Raw genomic sequence first — 23,777 nt, forward strand, 5'->3', positions numbered from 1 at the left:
GCCTCACGAGCCCGCTCGCGCGCGCGGTGTCTCTGTTCTCCCGGGAGGGAACCGTTGCCGCCGAAGACCGACGTGAGGGGCCCGGAGCGATGCGAAGATGGCGGCGGCGGAGCCCGGCCGTGACGGAGCCCAGGCCGCGCGCGGGCGCCTGAGGAGAGACTCGCGCTGAGGAGGAGGCGGCGGGAGGAAGGGCGCCTCGCCGGTGGGCGGGGCCGGCGCAGAGGGGGCGGGGCCGGCGGGGGAGCGAGCCCCTGGGGGCGTGACCCCTGCCTGAGGGCAGCCGGGGCAGAGACCGGCGGCAGGGCGACCCCGCGCCCGTCCCGAGGCCCTTTTGTTCCTGGCCGCGAACGGAAAAGGATCGAGCCGCAGCAGCAGCAGTAGCAGCCGCCTCCTGAGGGCGAGACTCGGACGTCGGAGCGGCCTCGGACAAGCAAGGCCGGGGACCCGGACCGAGTGCCCCCGTCGCCTCTCTGCGTGCGCTGCGCCTGGAAGCGGGGCTGAGCAGAAGCAGCCGGAGCGCTTTGTCCCCCTGGCGGGGAGCGATGGGGCGGGCCCGGTGAGGAGGCGCCCGTGCCCCGGAGGCGGCGAGCGAGGAGGGGGGGGTTTATTTTATTTTTTAAAGGTTCAAGGTCAGCCTCTGCACCGTCCGGAGGAGGGGGGGCACGCCACAGGCCGAGCTCGAGCGCCGCCGCCGCCGGGCCCCTCCTCCGCTCCCGGAGGGGCCTCCCCCTCCCCCCGAGGCAGCCCTGGGGCTCGGGGTGGCCCTGGTGGTGCAGAGCGGCCTGCGCTGGCTCCGGGGGCGCCTCGGCCCGCAGCTCCCCTCTTTGCAGGCGGCCGGCGGGGGTGGCGGCCAGGCTCCCCGCGCCATGTTCTCGGTCCTCTCCTATGGCAGACTGGTAGCCCGGGCCGTCCTGGGCAGCCTCTCGCAGACCGACTCCCGAGACTACAGCCTGGTGACGGCCAGCTGCGGCTTCGGCAAGGACTTCCGCAAGGGCATCCTGAAGAAGGGCATGTGCTACGGGGACGACGCCTGCTTCGTGGCCAGGCACCGGTCCGCGGATGTGCTGGGTGAGTGACTCCTTGGCTGGCCCTCCTAGCCTTATGGAAAGCCCCAGTTGAGACCTGTTGATCTAGGGCCAAAATAGGCTCCTTTCAGTTTCCCCAGCCAGTTTGGTGTAGTGGTTAGGAGCGCGAACTCTAACCTGGGAGAACCTGGTTTGATTCCCCACTCCTCCACTTGCACCTGGCTGGATGACCTTGGGTCAGTCACAAGTTCTCTCGGAGCTGTTCCCTCAAGGACAGTTCTCTCTGAGCTCTCTCAGCCCCGCCTACCTCACAGGGTGTCTGTTGTGGGGAAGGGAAAGGAGTTCGTAAGCCACTCTGAGTCTCCTTTGGATAGTGAAGGGCAGGGTATAAATCCAGTCTCCTCTTCTTCATATTGCATAGGCTTGATCTAGTCCAGGACAGTGTCACGGTGTCCTTCAGGTTGGTCCAGGTGGTCAGCCATGTTGATCTGAAGGCCTAGTCACTAACAACCTTAAAGACAAATTTAGAGTCTGGGGCCCCTTTAAGACCAGCGAAGGTTTATTCAGGGTTTCATGCACAAAAGCTCATACCTTGAATAGACCTTCGTTGGTCTTAAAGGTGTCCCTGGACTCTAAATTTGTCCTTAAGGTTGTTAGTGACTAGGCCTGTCTCTAGTAGCCGTCTTGCAGCTCCGTGGCCCATTAGTGCCCATGTTAAAAAGACAGCAGTATTGTGTGCCATCCTTCCTTTTTAAAGTTGTTTAGCGTGTCCCCCCCCCCCCCCCCCCCCCTGCAAACAAGGAGTTGGAAGCAGTAGAGGTGTAAAATTTGAAGCCTTGGAAGTAAACTGTTTTTCTAGGGTTTTTTGGAAACAAAGAAACCTTGGGGGAAATTGAAATATGTGTAAGAGTTACTTTCCTTTCCTATCAACCCATAACCTATTTTAACTGCTTTAATGGCATAAAATGTCGAATTGATAACTTAGCATGTAACAGCGTACTGTTTGGTGTATTTATGCAGTTAAGTTGCTTTAGTTTTCGACAAGCAGAATTGCAAATATGCTCAATTCTTGATTGAGAGCTGTAAGGTACTATACCTTATGGTACCTTAGCACATGCATCTAATGTTAGGATTAGAAAATATATTTTGTAGTAAACAAAGTGTATTTTTTTGGACAGAAAGTCACTATGACTACCAGCAAGTTTGGTTATCAAACTTGTGAACATTTGAAATACTGAACTCTTAGTAACCTGTTTTGAGACACAATGTTGCCAAAACTGATCATACGTAAACAGTACAGCATATCTGTGAAAATACGTTGCATATGTCTACATTAAACATAGGGATTATCATTATCTAATGCTGTTTATTGTCTTACAAAAGAACTGCCTTGCTGTACCTTTTGAGTTTGTAAAAACCTTGTCCGAAAAAGCATTTTATTCTGGAAGAGAGGAAGTTTCGCGGGAGTTTTTTCTTCTCCTCAGTGTCCCCCTGAGTTTTCCTAATTTTTCTTTAGGCAAAACTGAAATAATGTCATGGGCCTTCATATCTGGAAGGAGCAGGCACTTCCTTGCCTTGAGTGCACCTTATGTCCTTGTCAGGTGAAAAGCGAAGTGACATTGAGAAGGGTTTCAAATGTCAAATTGTGCTTCCCACGCCCAGTTTACTGTAGCTCATGGGGCATGCTGCAGGTCTGTAGTGCAGTGCTGTGTGAGATGTCACGGGAGCATCAAGGGAAAACCCGTCAGAGTGTAGGTGCTTTGTGGGCTCTGTGACCTTTGAAAGAACTTCTCAAGGTGAACTTGAGGACAGCGCTTGCGGCTTTATGCTATGAATTTATATTAAGCATTTTCTCATGATTGATTTGTTTATACTTGTTAGTTGCCTTTAACAATAAGACTTTGCTTTGGTGTCTGTCAGTTGCTTTGAAACTGTATTTGAGTTTATACTTGAGGGACTACTACTGTAGTCATAGTTTTGAGGAGTGGCGGAAAATATTAGCAGACTGATTTCTTTATACAATACAGTGCATTCTTTTCCATTTTTGTTCTTGAGTCATAACCGTCAGATCGGGTACAGCTCTTGAGGTGCCTTGTGTTTATACGTGGATCAGAGTATTTCCTCTTAAGATTGGTGTGGGTTTGGAAGGGAATGGCCTGTGGAGTTCATTTGCACTGTGGCTGAAAAGGAAATTCACATTAAAGAGCTGATTCCAGTGCGTATTCCTTTGCACTCTGCAGTGAATTGCAGCGTGGGACTCGCTGCTGCCCTAACTTCAAGATGTGATGCAAGCACTGCTCTAGCTTCACTGAGGAGTGATTTCTTCTTTAACCGAAGTAACTTTCTCCAAATTTGAATTAGAGGCTTGGAGATAAAATTGCATGCTGAAGCATTAAGAGCCATTCGTTCACTCTGAATGTAATCTCTGTGGCTTGATTGCCTGGCTGCTTCTTTCTTTTTGATTCTGCAGTCCAACCTGTAGGAGGGAAGGTACAATCTGCCATGCAGGTATAAAGTTAAATGTTAATGCTTTGAACCGAGGCTTTCGGTTCTCTACCTTGTTCTCTTGTTCTCACCCTCATGCATTCTCTGTTTGATCCTGTTGACAAGCCAATGTGGTGTAGCAGTTAGGAGTGTTGGAATAGCATCTCGGAGACACAAGTTCAAATCACCACTAGTGCCATGAAAGCTCACTGGGAAACCTTGGGCCAATCGCACCACCTCAGCTTCACATGCCTCACAGGGCTATTGTGAGGGTAGCTTGGAGAAACGATGACTGAGAGGTGACATGATCGAGATTTACAAGATTATGCCTGGGGTAGAGCAGGTAGAGAAAAAAGGACTTTTCTCCCTTTCTCACAATACAGGAACTCGTGGGCCCTCCATGAAATTGCTGAGTGGTCTGGTTAGAATGGATAAAAGGAAATACTACTTCACCCAGAGAGTGATTGATACATGGAATTCACTGCCACAGGAGGTGGTGGCAGCTACAAGCATGGACGGCTTCAAGAGGGAATTAGATAAGCATATGGAGCAGAGGTCCATCAGTGACTCTTAGCCACAAGGAATCGATAGGAACTCTCAGTCTGCGGCAAGGGATGCTCTGTCTTCTTGGTGCTTGGGGGGGGGGGAGCAACAGTGGGAGGGCTTCTAGGGTCCTGGACCTCCTGGTGGCCTCTGGTATTTCTGGCCACTGTGTGACAGAGTGTTGGACTGGAGGGGCCATTGGCCTGATCCAGCATTAGCTTCTCTGATGTTCTAGGAGAATGATGTAAGCTGCTTTGGGTCCCCATGCAGGAGAAAGGCAGACTATAAATGCATTAAATAAATTTGTTCTCTGCTTAGTGTCTTATGCTCCACCTGCTCTTCCCCTTAAGTTTTGCGTCTCTCCAGACCGATGCTCCCTCTAAGCTGCGGAGTCTTGTGAGCAAAAATTCTACTTTGTGAGCTACTGGCATTAAAGTTGTGAGTGAGCGATTTGGCTGCTGCATAAGTTAGTTTGCTCTGGAGCCATCCTTACCGATCAAAGACAAAAATGTGTGAGCCGGAGGCTAAAAAACTGTGAGCTAGCTCACACTAACTCAGCTTAGAGGGAACACTGCTCCAGACCCTTCCTTGTCTTGCTCCGTCGTGAGCAGCTTGGCATTATTAGACTTCTAATAAGATTTCGAATGTGTTCACCATGGAATGAGCCTTAAGCGTGTTTCAATTTTCCTTCAATCCTGACTTGTTTTTTGTATTAGTCATTCCAAGCCATGCGAGTGCCAAGAGGCTTGATATGCAAGCCCTAAACCTCCCATTTGTGAGCCTCTGTGGGTTGGAGGTGGGTGTGGAGGAGGCCACATGAGCCGCTCCCAGGCAGTGGAAAGAATTTGCATGGGTCCTTGGGATCTGTCCAAGTTCAAAGTCTATCCCTGTTTGACCAGCGTTTAGAAAAAAGCTACGCATGACTTTCATCTATTGAGTAATAACTAACATCTGAGAAATGCGCCCTGTGTCAGGAATTGAGGTTGCAGGGTGGGTGTCTGTCCTTGGCCGAGCAGGTTTAGTGAGTAATTTAGAGAGCCCCGGTTCAAGGCTCTCACTGCTCCCCCAACTCAGGCCTCCACCTAGAACATGGGGTCATCGTAAGAGCCTACCTAACAGGATTCCTGTGTGTTCTGGAGGAGGGAAGAGGTGAGACTTGTAACAACAGTAGCTGTGACTGAGAGTACTCCACCTTTCTGTGTTATACCTCTGAGGATGCCAGTCACACCTACTGGCGAAACTTCAGGTCCTACAATGCCAAGACCACGGCCACACAGCCTGGAAAATCTACAACAGCTAATGAACTCCAGCCGTGAAAGACAACAATATTATGGTCTGTCTCTCAGAGCACCTTGTATCATGCTGGCTCTCATGCTTGGCTGCCCGAAGTAGGTAGCTTTGGTGCCATCGGTTACACTTCATCGCTGGGGAACCAGAGGGGCTCACTGCACCCTGAAACAAGGTGGGTCACCGGAATTAAGGGCTGCTGCCTCTTGAGGTGAAGGTAAAGGTTTCCCTTGCTCAAAAGCCAGTTGAATCCGACTCTAGGAATGCGGTGCTCATCTCCGTTTCCAAGCCAAAGAGCCAGCGCTGTCCGAAGACATTTCCGTGGTCATGTGGCTGGCATGACTTAATGCCGAGGCGCATGGAATGTTGTTACATTCCTACTGTAACGGTACCTATTTATCTACTTGCAGTTTCTTGCTTTCGAACGGCCAGAGATGGGAGCTCACTCGTGGCACTCGGGTCTCGAACTGCTGAACTACCGACCTTCCGGTCTGCAGTTCAGCGTCTTAACCACTTGAGCTACCGCAGCCCCTGCGGACTCTTTACTCCTTAGTAAATATGAGAAGGATTGTAGCTTACATGACAATGTCTGTGCCTGCTGTCTGAGTGACTTCTCAGAGACTCACACATTCTTACAGGGAGCCACATCCTTACCTGTGAGAAAGTCTAGAAACAAAGATGACCGATGGAGGAGTGTAGTGAAGGGCTTTTGTACTTGCTCTGTCTTCTTCCCCTTTCGTTTACTGTGCTAAGAAATCTGTATAAGCAGGTGATCTGGAATGCAGATGGAATGAGAGAAGTGTATTGTTTGGCAGGAGCCGCAGTGGCTCAGTGGTTAAAATTGAAAAAAATGCTACATTAGCACTTCTTTTTTCTTTTCCAGATTGAAAGTCATTCTGTTACTTTAGGAACATAAAATATGACTATGGACATTTTTACTTGGCATGAAATTATCACAACTAGCATATTAAAAATATAGTGTATCCAAACAATTATTACAAAAAGAATACTCACCCACATGCAAAAACGAAACTGAAACCTTTTTCTTTTCTTCTGACAAGAGCACCTCCTAAAGGAAGAAATGCATCTTGTTCTTGCATTGGAGAGTTCAGTTTGTAACCTAGGACTTGCTTGTCCTAAAGTGCACAGAAATTAGATCAATCTGATACCATATGTATCTTTTAGAAATGATTTGGAAAATATTTGAACACCTTGTGTTAAAATATTTTATTCATGTTAAAATAAAGTGTTCTATAATCAATTTTTTTTCTTTTTTCAATTTTTCCAATTTTTTTTTTGGGGGGGGAGAAAGGCTTCAGGAAAAAAATGGGGGGGAAACGTTTTCCCCCTGAATTTTTCCATTTTCCCCCCAGGCCTTTGCATCTCTAGTCCTAAAACTGCACCCCCAAATCTCCAGGAATTTCCTAATCTGGAGTTAGCAGCCCTAAGGTGAGTTGATCTCTGTGGCTGGGAGATCCATTGTGGTTCCTGGAGAGCTGCCACTGTTGCTGTGGGGGGAGAGGAAGCAGGTGGGTGGCCGGGAGTGCTGCTGCTGCTGCTGCTGCTGCTGCTGCTGCGTGGGATGGAGGAGGAAGCCGAGAGGAGGCTGGGGAGTGATGGGGGCAGAAAGAGAGAGAATGATGAGGTGGGGAGGCAAGAAAGCAAAGAGAACGATGAGAGGGCAGAAAGCGAGACGAAGGAACATGCCTGGAGGAGAGATAGGATAAGAAGGGAGCAGAGGGGAGAAAGAGTGTGAGAGGGGGAAGGGGGAGGAAGCCAATGTGTGAGGAGTGGGATAACCGCCCCACAAGTGTCTTGCGGGTCCCCCCTTGTGCTGTCTGTATTTCAGACCACCTCCCTGTATGAATGGTCCCTCTGTATTCTAGTTGCAGTTGTTGTTTAAGCTTGAGGAAATTCACTCCTGCAAACGTTGCAGTTTGGTGTATAGGGTTGAAAACTTTGTATGGGCTGAACACCTATGAAAGTTTTCAGGGTTGATTGGGAGGAACTAACAGATTATTCTCAGGGCAAAGGAGAACCGTATCTCGGGCTCTGTTCTGAATGGCATAATTATGTAGTTATGCTGACTGGATGGGTAGGGGGAGCAGTAGACACAGTGAGTTAGTCCGGTGTAGGAAATATTGGAGGAAAGTAGTACAAATAGAAAAGGCGTTCCTCAGCAACTGCAAGTTGGTGGCATCTTACATTTTTTTTTGGGGGGGGCACAGGTGTGTTGGATTGTGATCACAGACAGGCACCGGATTGGGAGTTGAGAGGGAGGCCCAGGTGACAGGACAGCTGTTTACCAGAGTTCCCGTTTGTCCAAGTGGCTTATGGGAATGGGAACCCTGGTCTTTTTTCCTATTATGGATATTAGGTGACTGTATAGAAGCTGCTGTGCTGCTTTCCAGGCGGCCGCCCCCACCAGCAGTGCTCCCTCTAAGCGGCGGAGTCTTGTGAGCAAAAGTTCTGTTTTGTGAGCTCCTGGCATTAAAGTTGTGAGGGAGCGATTTGGCTGCTGCATAAATTAGGTTGCCTTGGGGCCCTCCTTCCTGAGCTAAGACAAAAATCTGTGAGCCGGAGGCTAAAAAACTGTGAGCTAGCCCACACTAACTCAGCTTAGAGGGAACAGTGGCTGCCAGTATCGTGTCCTTTCGCCACCCCCATTCTGTCCCCCTGCCCTGCAGCCTGCCAGTCGCTGGCTGTTACCTCATGAGATGCAGCGCATCTTTGCTTTGCTTGATTGTAGGCAAGGAGCCGCTGTTGCTAAACCTGACGCAGAGCACATGAAACTCTGGGGACCATTTGTGTATTTTCTCTGTGGAAGGAAAACTGGATAATAGGATCTACTATTTAGTAAGGCTGAGGGAGCTTTCAGCTACCGTAAGAAGTTGGTGTGTGAGAGAGGGGGCTTTGCATGATTAATCCTTGAGTCAGTTGAGGAATTACAGTATCTGCATAGTATAGTGTGGTGCTTCTGCTGTGGAACTGGAAGGTGTGGGTGGAAGCTGGCGCGAGGCTGCAAAGATTAATTTGGCATTTCCGTAAGCCGTGTACAGATTGGCTGAATTGAGATAACCTGCATCCATGTTCAAGTTTATGCTTTAAATGTTTTAGTCTGAACAAGGTTCCTAAAATCTTTGAGTTCATATTTCCTTTTTATTAAACAGCTTTTTCATCCTACATAAGAGGGGGGGAAACCCTGTGTCCTATTAAGACAGTTTACAGTACAACTGCATCCTTCTTTAAAATGCAGGCCCTGAGCGGCTTAGGTGCATAGTTTTTTTGCTCTGGCACAGAACTATTGCTGATGCTGTGACGCCACTGGCCGATGCCTTTGGTATGCTGGCCGCGAGGGGACCTTTGGTGCCCATTCTCGAGAAAAGAGCAGTTTTGTGTTCTTGGCAGGTTATAATAGGGCTGAGATCAGAAAGGTGTCAAAGAGGCAAAAAGTTGTGGTGGCAGTGATGACTCAGTTGGGAGCCCAAGTAACCTTCCCGCATCCAAAGATGTCCTGCTTCTACAGCTTTGTTGCAGATGTGTAAAATATGGCCAGATCCTGGTCTGCCAGTTGAGCATCCATGCAGAAGGCTCTTGACCAGGGCCCTGCGGGATCTCCTTCAATTCCGCAGGACCTGCAAGACGGAGCTGTTCCACCAGGCCTTTGGTCTAGGCAGCGGGCGCCCGTCTATGGCCTCCCTGAGGTTGCTGTCACCCGTCTGTCATATGTCTACTGACCACCGACAACTGGCCTTCAACCCTTTGTACCATCGGGCCAGAATTTTATAGCCAACTTATGCTCTTCCAAGCTGTACCCATTGTTTCAACTGTTATAAAGTTTTATTGTGTTTTAATGTTTTTTTAATGTATTTATTTCAATTATATTATCCGCCCTGAGCCTGCCTGCAGGATAGGCAGGATATAAATGCAAATAATAAATATAAATAAATAAGAGAATGACATGCACAAGGCTGCATAGTAAGCTTTTGTCAGCACCAGGCACTCTCTTCCATGCAGTTCTGGTCGTTCCACATCTGCGCCAACGAGTGCTGCTGACTTTCCTTGCCTACCGCAAGAGTAGGCAACCTTTTGGGCCCGAGCCCTAAATGACACTTCAGTCTGCCTGTGGAGATATGGGTGTGCTGACAAACGGATGGGTGTGTGTGTGTGTATGATGGTGAAGCTGGCCACAGAGGGGGCTCCACTGGAGGAAGTGGCCATGGCGGCCATGGCGGTGGTTCTTTGGAGAGACAGCAACTTTAGCACACTGCAAGTGGCCGTCAACTTCCTATGCCCTGTCTCCCAGTCTGAGAAGCAACGCTGCAGGACTGCACATTGGGGAGGGGCCGTGGGTGCTTTCAGAGGGTAGGGCTAGAAGGAGCTCTGATACGATGTTCACTCTCAAGTCCCCCCCACCAAAAAATCTTGGAGCCGTGCTCTTTCCTGCTTCGCTGCCAAATACGGTAGTACTACTCAGGCCTAGTCCTTGATGCGTTTGGCCCAATATCTGCCTTGAACCACAAAGCCTGTGTTCCATGATGTTTTTATGTTTTACTGTTTCTGCTGTGCAAGGAAATGGTGTCTTCATTCACCTCAACAGTTACGCATGCTTTTTAAAAAATATAACCATAGATAGGAAATCAAAGGAGAAATCTAGTACCGACCTCAGCATCTGGTTGATTGGCTTTTTATGCATTTTCTGAAGAAGCAAGCAAAGATGTTTCTTGGCACTCGAGACTCTGTGGGCTTTTTTTTGTACTTTTGTTACCAGAGTTGATAGCAGTAATGTTTGCCTTCTATCTATTACAGGCTTCAGAAAGGCCAACAAGCATCTAAAAGGCTGTGCACTATTTTTGGTATAAATCTGATTAATGTCTGTGGAGTCTTGCTGTGATGTGCTGATGGTTTATAGTTCATGCCAAGGTCAATGATAAACCCTTCATCTCTCTTTCGGCTGGCACCCCATTCTACAAATTAGCACATTTTGCCGCACGTGCTAAATTAATTTTCACTCTTTGGACAGAGGTTAGTAGCCTTCTGTTCCAAGGAAAGTCTGCCTTCCTTAAGCAGATGCTCTCTGTGGAAAAGAGTGAGTCATCCAGCATCCTGAATCACTAACCTGATCTTGTCTTGTTCCATAAAATACTAAATTATGACTCTTGCATGCGGCAGAACGATTCCTGCACCAAGTAAGCAATAGATGTGTTACAACTAGATGCTTCTGTAGGTCTGCAGAGGCCTGATAATAAATACCGTAGAGAATATTCCCAGTGCTGCTGCGACTCTTTAACAATTCACAGGAACCCGTCTCTGCTAAATAGCTTTACTTGTTGTCATGCTGTGCTTAAATCCTCCTGGTGTTCTGTTCAGATGGACAAATAGCTGTTTTCTCAGCTGCAGAACTGCAGCAATGGGTTGCACCTTGCGGGTCCTTTTCAGCAATAAGGAAGGCAATACGTGTTTGCAATGCCTGGCATTTCTTGCAGTGTTTGGGGAAAGTGTTCCACCCTTTGTATTCAGGGATTATATTCAACCGTGTTAGAATCCTGTAGTTGTACCAGTCAATCATCTGGTAATGTCCTTAGTGCAAACCTGCAAAATGCCCAGTTCTGCATGCATTTGGATGGGGCATGTTGTATATCTTTAGTCTATCAATGGCTACTAGCCATGGTGACTGAGGGGAATCTCCACATTCCCAGAGCCAGGAGGCAACATCAGGGGAAGGCCTTGGCCTCTTATGCCCTGTTGTTGGGCCTCCCTCCAGAGGAACTGGTTGGCCACTGTGTGAGACAGGATGCTAGGCTAGATGGTCTGATCCAGCAGGGCTCTTCTTATGTTCTTAAATGCATTTAGCATTTTCTTTGGCTCAGCATTCAGCTTCAGTTCAGTTATGGTTTGTGAAAAGCTCTGTTATCTTACCTTTTGCTTCTGCTTCAGTGTTGAAGCTTCTTTAAATTCTGAGATGATCATCTTAAAGTAAGCAAAGTGACCTTGGATGTGTAATTGCATCAATGCTCAGGTGTAACTATGTCTGCTTTGTCTGGGTACATCTCCAAGAGGTATCAAAACGAGGCAGTAACTCCTGAATGATCCCCGAGAAGAAGTAATTAGCGGTGGTTGTCTTCATGAAAATGCACCCTGTACTTAGGCTGGTCCTGCTGACTTCGGCATCTGCGTTTCCAGGACTAGTTTTAATTTAGGCTCATAACCACTCCTTACTTGTGGCTTCGGCAATCCGAAGTGATGACCTCGCTCATCGCATGAGGTGTTGAATTGGGAAAGTGAGCTGGAATTGGGAAAGTTCAGTGAGCTAGAATAATAAGTAAAAGTTAGCAGGTATTGAAGAATCAAATAGCATTATTCAGTGTCTGTGTGTTTCTGTTCTTTTAGGGGTCGCAGACGGTGTTGGCGGTTGGCGAGACTACGGGGTTGACCCTTCTCAGTTCTCAGGGACTCTGATGCGCACGTGTGAACGCCTAGTGAAGGAAGGACGGTTTGTCCCGACCAACCCGGTGGGGATCCTCACCACAAGCTATTGCGAGCTGTTGCAGAACAAAGTACCTTTGCTGGGTAAGAACTGCTGGCCTCCCTTCCTTTCTCCCAACAGCAGCTGGGTGTGTCTTCTTGGCCAGCTGCAGCAGCACTGTTCTTGGGAGTCGCTGTCGGGTGGTGGTCTTTCTCCATAAACATCAGCTCTCTATTTGGACATAGGCAGGCTAGCATCCCATTTGAAATGTCAGCATCCTACTACGTGACCAGTGTTCTCTTTAAGCTGAGTTAGCGTGCGCTAGCTCACAGATTTTTAGCCTCCGGCTCACACATTTTTGCCTTCGCTCAGGAAGGACAGCTCCAGAGCAAACATTTATGCAGGAGCCAAATTGCATGCTCACAACTTCTATGCCAGTCGCTCACAAAGTAGGATTTTTGCTCACAAGACTCCACAGCTTGGTGGGAACATTGTACGTGACCCTACCGTACGTGGTTATGTTGACCAGCTTAAAAAGTGTTACTAAGAGAAACCCAAAGAAGCACTTTGAACTCTTGAGTCTAGAAGTGTTATACAAATGTCCTTTGGGGACTTTGGTGGGTTTGCCTTGAATGATGCTTGAGATAACTCATTCTTGACTGGTAACTTTCAAAAGCAAATGCTACATTTGTGGCCAAAAAGAATTAGCCATTGACTGGCACCTTTTAACTAGTTTTGTGCGTGTGGTTGCTGATTTGGGCAGCAAATTCTGTCCCAGTGCCTTATAAACGGTACAAATTAGTCATTGTAACAATGAATCTCAAAGCATTGGTGGCGGCGGCAGCGGCAGAAGTGGTTCTAAAGTATGGCTGTTTGGGCCAGTGGACTGGCCGTCCTACAAGCCTGAACTGCTTTCTTTGGTGTACTTGCAGGATGTGGCCTCAGGGCTACTTCTGAATCACCCAAGCATTCTGGAACTACCTCTGTTCATCTTCATGCCAGGAACATTATTTATGGTGCTGATCAGAGGCAGGTCTTGCCCGCACCGGGCTGCTTGCCTCTGGTGTCCGCACAGCTCCTTTTGGAAAAGAGGAGGCTGGTGGGTCTCCTTGGGACACACGTTGGCCGTGTCTGGAGGACACTGAGAACTAGCCGAGCTAAAGGAAACTAGCAACCTTTCGCCCACTAAGCGCAACAGACTCCCTGGCACACATGCCTCTCACCTGATCTTGGCTTGTGTGCCAGGAGGTCTCTTTAAACACACAAGATATATTTAGTCTGGGTCTGCTGAGCTCAGGAGGTATCGGCCCTTTTTCATTACCCATCTAAAGGACAGACATCGGCCGCAGAGTTTGTCTTCAGACCTTGCTGGAGCTGCTGGTTCTAATTATACCGCAGCTGTTTTTGTGGAAAATCGCTAACTAAACTGTGGGCTGGCAGGGCGTTCTCTTGTCAGGGCTGCTGGCCAGCTCAGTTTGGCCTTTTTTCATCACCAAGAGAAGTGCAAGCGCTCCACAAGCTCTCTTTTTAGTGACAGAGCTTTGCAGAGTTGGAGAAGGGAGGGTTTATGACCCCCCCCAAGTCCACATTCCCTGAGTCTTACGAAGGGCTGCAGATTTTCTCCTGAGAGTGTTGAGAAGGCAGATGCCAGAGCCCTGCGCGTTTCCAGTGTCTGGTGCTTAATGAACTGGTGGCTGGCAGGGGCACCTCCACTGCATGCTGCTTTTACCACCCAGCTTTCTATTGCTCTAATAAGCCCAGATGTGCCTGATCCCTGAGTTTGTCTGCTGTCACATCCCCTGGTGGTCAGAAAGGCAGGGTATAATGTTTACTTGTTGAAGCCAGGCCTCGTTGCACATCTCACTTGATGTGAACACTGCCATTTAAGTGGCCGAGGGCGCCAGGCTCACAAATAATAGATTCTTAAGGGGGCTAGTTTAAAAATAGTGTTGCCAGCGCTCTGAGCTGTAATTTGCGGCAGAAACTCTTTTGGTACCTATTAGTTGACTATATCTGACTGAAGTGTATTTTCTTCTGTCTCGCTTGCTCCAAAGGATACGGGGCTCTGATGACACCTCTTTGCAGTTCAGATTTGATTTCTAACCAGCCGTCTAAATCTTCCTTCCAGGGAGCAGCACTGCTTGCATTGTCGTTCTAGATCGGACGAGTCATCGTTTACATACGGCCAACTTGGGGGATTCAGGCTTCTTGGTGGTCAGAGGTGGGGAAGTAGTCCATCGGTCCGATGAACAGCAGCACTACTTCAACACTCCGTTCCAGCTGTCGATAGCACCGCCCGAAGCGGAAGGGGTCGTCTTCAGTGACAGGTAAGAGGCTTTGCATCAAAGTTAGCACTCTCTTTGCCGGAAGACAGGGCGCTTTCATTTCAGCAGTCCTGTAGGGAATTCTCAGGAGTAGAGATGTCAAGGCCCGGAAAAATTCGGGGGGGGGGGGGATATGTCCCCCCCCCCCGTTTTTTTTCCCAAAAAAAAAAAAAAAAAAATATAGGACAAGCAAGTCCTAGGTTACAAACTGAACTCTCCAATGCAAGAACAAGATGCAATTCTTCCTTTAGGAGGTGCTATTGTAACAAGAAAAGAAAAGGGTTTCAGTTTTGTTTTTGCATGTGGGTGGGTATTCTGTTTGTAATAATTGTTTGGATATACCATATTTTTAATATGCTAGTTGTGATAATTTCATGCCAAGTAAAAATGCCCATAGTCATATTTTATGTTCCTAAAGTAACAGAATGACTTTCAATCTGGAAAAGAAAAAAGAAGTGCTAATGTAGCATTTTTTTTCAATTTTTCCAAAAAAAATTGGTTTTTTCAAAAAAAAAAAAAAAAACGGGTGGAAAACCCCGGGTTTTTTTTCAGAGCTTCAAAATTTTCAGAAATTCTACTCAGGAGCAGCTGTGCTCACACGCAGGAGAGCATAACTCAGCTGGTGGCTTTGGTGCACTGGAGCGTCCCACTGGTGTGTGTTCCCATTGGTTTCCTGAAAGCAGTGAAGTGAAAGTGCTCCTTTCATTCACACAACACAAACAAATGTCAGTTGCCTTTTCAGAAAGGAGCTGCAGGACTTGATGATTAGCGATGGGACCCCTGGGTGAGGAGGACTCCCTCTCCAGAGGAGTGGTTTGAAAGATTGTAATAATAGTCCCCCTTTTCACGCAGTAAGGGGTTGAAGGCAGTAACCGCGTGGAAAATCCTCTGTTGCTTGCCGTGTGCCCTTCATTAGGGAGGAAGCTGTGCCTTTGTCTGCCGGTGAGTCAGGTGCGGAGCCGGCCAAGCCGCACCTTAGAAATTCTCGCCTGGCTCTTCAGTGTATTTCACCATGCTGACATTTTCTTTATCTTGATGCCCTGAAAAGAAATTTAATCACGGCAGGCAGCCCTTTGTGGCATAGGCCGTTCATGTGGATTTTCTTTCTACTGGCCCACTTTTAGCCGCTTCGGGGGGGGGGGGTACCCTGCTGCTGCACGGCAGGGGGTCCTGCGTGTGGACCTCTCCATGTCTGTTTGCAATTCTCGCATGTTCAGGAACAAATGCAGCCTGCAGAAGATGGCCTTTTGTAGAGGCCACCCTTGCCGTCTCCATTTCAGTGTCAGTCAGGGCCAGTGTTCCCTCTAAGCTGAGTTAAGTGTGAGCTAGCACACAGTTTTTTGGCCTCTGGCTCACACACTTTTGTCTTAGCTCAGGGAGGATGGCTCCAGAGCAAACTAATTTATGCAGCAGCCAAATCACTCACAGCTTTAATGCCAGGAGCTCACAAAGTAGAATTTTTGCTCACAAGACTCCACATCTTAGAGGGAACATTGGTCAGGGCCTCAGAGACATTTCTCTCCTGCTGACTTGGTGCTTGTTTGCCCAGCAAGTCTAGTGTGGTGTGTTTCTTACCATTGGAAGGCACCATGGGAAATATTTGTTTAGCTATAGGGAGCTTGTTTGGGTTCAAACAAGCCCTGTCCCATTCCCAAACTGTACAGAGGATGCTTAATTGCATGGCCTGGGTGAAGCTCATCCATTGTGCCCCTGCAGCAAGATGCAGGTGGAGATGCAAAGAGGCTTGTCTTCAGCACTCCCCCCCACACACACACACAGAGAGGTCCACATTTGCCCCTGGGGCCCTTCAAGCTGCTCAGCAGGTGGAGGCTGCCCTGTGGCAGGAGTGTGCCTTGCCTTGGAACTCAGCTCACTTTCCATACTCGGGCAGCGAGGCAGCCAGTGCTTGAGGAGCCCAGGGAGAAGCATGTGACTGCAGCTTGTATTAAAAGCTTCCAGCAGTGGCCTGTGCCCAGTCAAAGCGAGCAGAACTCCCATTTGGCAGAACACCAAGCTCTCGAGATGGGAATGCTGGAAAAGCACGGGCCGTCCAATGGGAACCAGGCCCTTGAAAGGCAGACCAGCCAGGGACACCGAAGCACAACCCCCTCCCCTTCAGAGTAAGACTTCTGGAATCTCTCTGGTCAAGGCAGGAGCACCAAAAACTGAAGTGCAAGCAGTACACTTGAGGGGCAGGATTACCGCAGAGGGTTCCTTTTAGATTTGACATTCAGAGTATGAAAGAGCTACCCTGGCAGCTTTTGTCAGATGACCAGCCTTTTCACGATGCCGTCCTGCTTGTCTCGGTAGACTCAGGAAGTCCAGGGGTGGCATAAAACAAAAAGACATAGATCCCCCCCCACACACACACACTAATGCCTAAAGCTCTTAACATAACTATCAGTTAGGTCAGCCTACCGTGTTATCCCCACAAGCACAATCTACGGTGTTGGCTTTTGTGGTTTTACTTTTGAACCAACATGACTGTAAACAGCCTGTTATCTCCATGTCCCAGGTTGAACTTTGGCCCAGGACGGTTCAAAGGCACAGATGCTCATCATCTTTGTTTTTTTTACAGCCCAGATGCTGCCGACAGTACGACCTTTGACGTCCAGCTAGGAGACATCATCCTGACAGCCACGGATGGGCTTTTTGACAACATGCCTGACTACATGATCCTCCAGGAGCTGAAGAAGCTGAAGGTAAGTCATCTGCCCGAGACGTGTTCCCGTGCGGCTTCAGGCTGGGCTGTGGGCTCGAGACGGTGCAGGCGGCCATAGTCGACGATCTCTGTCTGAGTGTAGACGAGGGCTGTGCCTCTCCGTTGCTCTTACCGGACTTACTAGCAGCCTTTGGTACTGCGGACCGTGCCGTCGGGTTGAGGTCTTTGGAAGGAGAAGTAGGGATTGAGGCATGATGGTGTGCTTTGGCCTGGCTTAAATCCTTCCTTATGGGCAGGACTCAGGAGGCGGCTGTTGGAGACCAGTTGTCATTGGTGTGGGGCCTGCCCCTGTGGGGTTCTTGAAGGTTCAGTCCTCTATGCTCTTCAGCGCTTATGGGGAATGCATAGTTTTGGAGTAGGCTGCTAACACCCAGAGCTATGTTCCTTTAGCCTGATCGCTTGGTGATGCTGTAGAGAGGCTCTGAGCCAGTGGCTGACCGCTGTGTTTGAATGGCTAGAGGGGAACAAGTTGTTGAAACTGAATCATGACAAGACAGAGGCGCAGTGTTGGCTGGGAGAGCTGAAGTCCTGAAGGACATTAGGCTTCCCACTTCTGATGAGGTCCAGCTGACCTTCGCTGACTCAATTAAGAGCCACGAGGTTAGCCTGGATCCAGCTTTATTGCTGGGAAACAAGTTGATAGCGCAGTTGCAAAAAAAGCATTCTTCCAGCTTCACTTAAGTTTTTGTTACCTTTGACAGCTTTCAGTTTGCACTGTTTTCCAGTTCTGTAATCCTAGTCCGGCTGCATTGCACGTTGGAGGTCTTTGCTCACTTGTACGAGAAACATTATTTTGTATTTTTTTTCACTGGAAAAGGCAGGTTGTTAATTCATGAGAGAATAAGGCCATTTGACAAGTTTATGGCAGGAACAAGATGTGAGCCAGGGACTTCCCAATGTATGTACCTAGTACGTTTATCACCTGCCTTTTGTCCATGGAGCTCAGAATGGCATCTGTGGTCCTTTCTTCTTCCATCTTATCCTCCGAATGACTCTGTGAGGCAGGGTTAGGCTGTGGGAGAGTCACCCAGTGAGCAGCGCGAGTGATGCAGTGGGAGCTTGGGCCTGGGTCTCCCTGAACCGAGACCAGCCCTCTGACCGTGACCACTCTGGCTGACCCAGACCTGGAGGTCCAGGTGCTGCTGGCCACTCGGCAGCGCTCGCTCTAGCGGAAGAGCAAAAGCATCCAGCTGTCTCTTCCAGGTGCTGGTGACTGAACGGTTGGATTCCAGGGAGTGTGAAACAGTGGCATAGAAGCATGCCGTTGTTGCCTTAGGAACTATGTGATGCCAAAAGTGATTGTTCTCCACCCTGGCAGCCTCAGTTCCTCCGAAAGACAGGAAGGCCTTTGGAACGGCAACTGTGTGGACACTAGCAAAGGCACAGATGTTCATTATCTTTCTTTTATGTAGCCCAGATGCTGCCGACGGTGCAACCCTTGACGTCTAGCTAGGAGATAATGAACATTGTGCCTGTGCTGAACTGGGCGCTCAGTACAATTGTGGTGCCCGTTTGGTTGGCACAGAAGGCTCTTCAGTCCTGCTAGTCTGCTGGTGGGCTACCTTGGCTCTGTAGGCCGGATGAGGACCTCTTTGCTGCTCTCCCGGATTTGCTGGCTTGCTGAAACAGTCAAAGTTTCTATTAAGACGGGATTAGGGACAAGAGGAATTTATGAACACGCCGAGGAGAAAGTGTTGCTGGTTGTCGGGAGTCTGCTGTGAGTGCATATTCTCTTTAAATGTTGGCTCGGCATCTTCTTGATGAGGCACAGTAAGAGAGAGAAGGTGGGATCCTGCATACGGGTACAAGCTGGAGCAAGTGCAAGCTCGACTTCCTAGCCACATCCTGGTGAAGCCAGAACTGCCGAGCTGTTACCGGAGAGCTTAAAAGATGCTGCTCTAAATTGAGGGCAGCTTTTCCAAGCTTGGCCCAATGTGCAGCAGTTCAATGGTCATTCCTGTCCCCTGTTACGCAGTATTCCTGAATATGTTCTCTTTCACCCAAAATGAGATTCTCTGTACTAGACATTTTCTGCTTAAATCAAAAAGGTGGTGCAAGCTGTCTTAGTTCTCTGTCAGTGCATCCGTTTTGATAAAAGTAGGTAGTCTCTTTAATGTGTGTGTTTTCTGATAATTTGTTTGCTTTTTTTGATCCAGAACTCGAATTATGAGAGCATACAGCAGACAGCAAGAAGTATTGCTGAGCAAGCTCACGAACTGGCGTATGATCCAAATTACATGTCACCCTTTGCACAGTTTGCATGTGACAACGGACTGAATGTAAGAGGTAAGTTTTCTAGCCTCAGAGGCAGGGGTGAACACTTAAAAACAACAAATTTGATGTCTGCGAGGCTAATATTTGATTCCATAATACTCAAATAGCAAGTGATCTTCATGTGCTCCATGGCAAAACGTTGGCGGGTGGGTGAGATGTTGTACAGTGCATGTGTGTCTGTGTGCTGGCATAATTCCCTCTAATAGCGAGCTTCCTGTCTAAATGCCACTCATACGTGGGGCTTCCCAGTATGTAGCGAAACATTTACTGCAAGTTTAAAATCTAAAAAATCCATCTCCGGATGAGGACTGAGCATACTTCTTGGCCTTAGAATGTTGAGAGCCCCTGAAAGCATATAGAATCGTGGCCTCCAGCTTGTCCCTTCTCTGTTAGTGGGGGAGGGTATGCGGGTTTCTCCCATTTACTTAGCATAGTCATTAATTTAGCTAGTGGAGCAAGCCCCATCCCAGCTCCTGTGCTGAAGCCCTTCCTCCTTTCCAGATGTGTTCTAGAACCTTCTGCTTAACTCACCTTTGACCTGACACTTTTGTTTCCTTTTCTCTTTCTCTGGAACTTCTGCTATGTCTGTTTTCCCCTCTGTTGGAGGCATTTAGCTACCTCTTTTTTAATTACTATTAGAAAAGGGGAGAGACAAAATGAGTGTTCATCGCAGACATCCACAGTCAAGGGCAGAGTTTCTGCATACTGAGGGCGGGGGCCCCTTAGGTGTGCCAGATACTAGTTAGCAGAGTTGTTTTTTTAAAAAAAGCCTGCAAATCATCCCCCCCCCCCCCCAATGTCTTTGAGGACTGATTCTGCTTTATTGCCCTTAAGAGGGGAAAAACTGGGTGGGAAGGTGGCCTGCTTGAGTCCTCAAGGGGGTATGTAGTAGACTGAAAGGCGATTTGGGTGGGGGCAGTTTTTTGTTTCTTTCACCCCACAATTCTTTGTTGGGTCTCATGAAAGCGCATGAAACGGCTTTCTACTGAATCAGACCCTTGGTCCATCAAGGTCAGTATCATGTACTCAGACTGGCAGCAGCTATCCAAGGTCTCAGGCCGAGGTCTTTCACATCCCCTACTGCCTGGTCCTTTTAACTGAAGATGCTGGGGATTGAACCCGGGACCTTCTGCATTCCAAGCAGATGCTCTGCCACTGAGCCAAGCCCCCCCTCCAGGTTTGTGATGATGCTTCCAGGGTCTTGTGAATGTCTCCCGTTCTCCTTCCAACACTCTTGTATTTCTCCATTTAATATCTGTGATAGAATGTATCAGAGAACGTTGGGGCTCCCACAGAACTGTTCTCATTTAGCTGGCCGTCAAATAAATGCACTCTCACATGCATTCCTTGATAGGGGTGAGATCTCCCAGCATACTATTTTTCGATGCTGGACCCATCTGCAGCACTCCCGATGTTTGCCCACGATGAGCCTGTTAGGATTGCCTTGACTCTGTTCGTTAACACAAGATATTTACTGACTGTTCCAATGAGACTATCCCCATGTCTTGCTTTGCAGGTGGAAAACCAGATGACATCACTGTCCTCCTTTCTATAGTAGCCGAGTACACAGACTGATGGGCTGAAAGCATCAGTTCCTGAATGACTTGCGTTATTCCAGAGTTTCCCGGCTTTGCGTGTACTGTTTCCTGCTGGCAGGACGTCTGTCTTTGCAGCTGATCTCAGTGGCTATCACGTGTTACGTCCATTGCCTGTATTAAGATTCGTTCAAGGTTTCCGTCGAGAACCACTACTGGAGTACATCTGCCAGCAAGAAATGAAGAATTTCAATACTTGAAGCTTGTCTTTTTTTTTTTAAAAAAAATGTAGTAGTAATTATTGCATAGTAATGGTGGGGGGTGGTGGAGTGATAATGGCTGTGGTTCTGAAGACAGCAAGCATCAAAAAGGGTAAGTGGATGTTAATAATTCAGAGCTAGATGTACTATTGAAAATCAGAACAACTCCTTTTTGTGAGGACAATACTGTAGGGCTAGAGGCGGCTCTGTTCTCATCCACGAGAGGCCACAAGATTACAGCCGAGGGTTTCTCAGAGGCTTCCAAGTGCCGTGAACCTCTTGGTTTATATGGTGTCAGCCCAGGAGCTTTGTCTGTTACTGAGTCTGAAACACAGAATTAGACTGAAACACAGAATTAGACTGTGAAACGTGTGTGTGAAAGTCGCAGAGTAAGGGGGGGGGAGTGCGCGAAGCATGTGGTCTTGTACTGATGGAAGTTCTGCATCGTTTCTTCACAGGGTGTTGCTGCTGCTAGCAGGATTCTTTTAGAAAATAATTTCCCTAAAATATTTCAGTTGGAATAAAGTCTGCAGAGAGAAGTGAGAGTGTCAAAAAGGCTTGCATGCCTGCCTGAGCGAGTGACGCTGGATCGGGCTTTATGTGCTGCAGTTGTAGCTAGAGAGGGTGGGGTGGTTGACACAGGCGGGCCTCAGCTCTGAATCTTCTTTCTGGGTTTCAAGAACTTTGCAGCGTCTCAGTGTCTCACAGTGCACATCTCTGCCTGTGCTCCGGCAGCCGTTGCCATCAACAGAATGCAAAAAGTGGAACGAGTTGTGTTGACGTTTCAGTCGCTGGTATCGAGGGTTTCCAGAATGGACTGTAATGATGTTTACAGGTATCTAGTAGCCATTTTTCAATATAGCATTTCTTTTCATTTACACTCGGTCCCATTTCTTCAGTAGCTGCAAACTCCCTTTTTTATTGCTCATGTAAAAAAATCAATAGTGTAAAGATATATATATTTTGGTCAGGTTTTTTTCATAATTTTTGCTGGTAGAAAAGTATTTAGAAACGAAAAGCCATGTTTTATATAGCAGTTGAATAATGTTGATGTGTAGGTAATAAACTTGGCCAGTGAAGCAATCTTACCTTATTAAAAAAATATATATGAAAAGGGGATTTTACTGCCAGGTTTATTGTATTTAAAAACAAAACAAAACTAAGTTTGAGGTTACCTCAGCCTGTGTTAAATATTTTTTGTGGTTGTACTGTATATTTGCATAATTGTGTCAAGCTTTTATTTATAACGGTGTCACATGTACCATGTACATGTCACTATTTCAGCGCATCTTGCTTCTGACAGGCATTTCATTTATCATGAGAAGGGGCTGAATCATTTGGAAGCTGTTTTTTTTTCTCATTGGCCTTTCCTAGAATCAGTATGATGATTCCCCCCCCCCCCCCCGAAAAAAAAATTCCTTGTCACAATGCCTTAACTGCCCGAAACTTGACAAAGTGGGATTTTTTTTTGGCATGGATGCAGGATGGCATAAAAATAAACTCATCACGTGATAATTTTTTTAATGTGGCAAATGGTAACTTTGCACAAACCATTGTAGTCTCCCTAACTTCCGAAGCTGGACAAGTTGTACCTAAGTCTCTTCAACTAGAAGGAATGTATTTTATGCTGCAGTACTTGGCTTCTCCCCTGCTGTACCAGAAAAGCAATTCTGTCTTGACATTGGGCTTTCTCTGCTTTAAATCTCCAGTATTCCCTGCTGCAGTCCGTCCTTAGAATGAGCACTGATCAGTCACTGACTTCCCCCTTCCCCTCTCGGCCTTGACCTCTCCCAGACATGGTGCCTCCAAAGAGCAGGGCGGTTTTCCCTGCTTCAGAATCTTCTGGTCTTTCTGCTCCTTGAGAGGGTGGCCGGCCCTCGACTCAACGCACGAAACCCCTTCTCTGGAAGTTCAGGTGGTGGTGACGGGCTGGCGCCCTTCATTATTCATCCGGGTGGGAGAACTTGGCTCACAGTCCCTTGTGGCTGAACAGAAACTCCTGGCGGAGTTTGTTGGCCTTGCTTCGCTTAGAGCAGTTTTTAGTCTTGTCGATATAAGCCATTTGTCTCTCACCCCATTTTTTATGATGAACAAATTTGATTTTTAACATTTGCAGATAAACTGTTCCTTCTTCCCTTCCCCCCACTGGACACCAAAGACCAGTACAGTTTATAGCTTTTGTCCATCTGTTTTTAAAGCAATACTGTATTATAAAGAAACTAATATTTTTATTGCACGCTTGAATTTTTGTTTTTGTTTTAAGATGTGCACTCAAACATATCGGAGCCTGTTTCTTCCTATCCTATGAACTTAAGGCTGTCTGCGCACAAATCTTTTTCGCAAAAGGCAGGACTCGGGGGACTCCGTAGCATCACTTTTACCGCTGTGTGCCACACATTAGTCTTTCCTAGGAACTAGACTAGTGCTGTGATCTGGCACAGAGAAGACATTCCATGTTGTGTTCTCTTAAATTTTAAACATATAGGTGGAGACTGAGGAGAGCTGAGACTGCAGACGTGCTTCATAGGGAATCTGAAAAGAAACAGTATGTGTATAGCATTATCCTGCTTTGCTAATTAATGCAGGAGCAGTCACAGGACTGACCTTCTGGGTATGCCCTGCAATTGTGTTACCAAGTTGGTCGGTATAGCTCGGCGACTGTGAATTGCCCATATTAATGAAGGAGTCCGATGTCCACGGTTCCCTGTCAGTTTAGCTGTCTTTGGGAAATCTGACATATCCAAAAAAAACCCCCCCCCCAAAGATCTGCTATTTCTGCAACAACTGAGGTTAAATAGGTTTTAAAAATAGGCTGCCGTTGGGACCAGATTGGACATAGACAGAATTGTCCTGCAGT

General features: G+C 47.8%; 1 protein-coding gene and 1 non-coding gene across 2 annotated transcripts; one reads left to right on the forward strand and one right to left on the reverse strand.

Annotated features, from left to right (window-relative positions):
* Positions 1–249: 249 nt before the first annotated feature.
* On the forward strand, positions 250–20,953 carry PPTC7 (PTC7 protein phosphatase homolog). The gene is made up of 6 exons (XM_015417680.1): positions 250–1,068; positions 11,730–11,909; positions 13,934–14,132; positions 16,708–16,831; positions 19,008–19,137; positions 20,642–20,953. The coding sequence occupies exons 1-6, from the start codon at positions 867–869 to the stop codon at positions 20,698–20,700; spliced, it is 894 nt and encodes a 297-aa protein (XP_015273166.1). The 5' UTR covers positions 250–866; the 3' UTR covers positions 20,701–20,953.
* TRNAS-GGA lies at positions 20,224–20,295 on the reverse strand. The gene has a single exon. It is a non-coding gene; the product is annotated as a tRNA-Ser (tRNA).
* Positions 20,954–23,777: the final 2,824 nt, after the last annotated feature.

The sequence above is a fragment of the Gekko japonicus genome, unplaced genomic scaffold (assembly GCF_001447785.1).
Source record: "Gekko japonicus isolate JY-2015 unplaced genomic scaffold, Gekko_japonicus_V1.1 scaffold64, whole genome shotgun sequence".
NCBI lineage: Eukaryota > Metazoa > Chordata > Lepidosauria > Squamata > Gekkonidae > Gekko > Gekko japonicus.

Coding starts and splice junctions, on each gene's coding strand:
- PPTC7 (XM_015417680.1), top strand. CDS start 867: ATGTTCTCGGTCCTCTCCTATGGCAGACTGGTAGCCCGGGCCGTCCTG. Junction 11,910..13,933: donor GAACAAAGTACCTTTGCTGG/GTAAGAACTGCT, acceptor TCTTCCTTCCAG/GGAGCAGCACTGCTTGCATT. Junction 16,832..19,007: donor AGGAGCTGAAGAAGCTGAAG/GTAAGTCATCTG, acceptor TTTTTGATCCAG/AACTCGAATTATGAGAGCAT.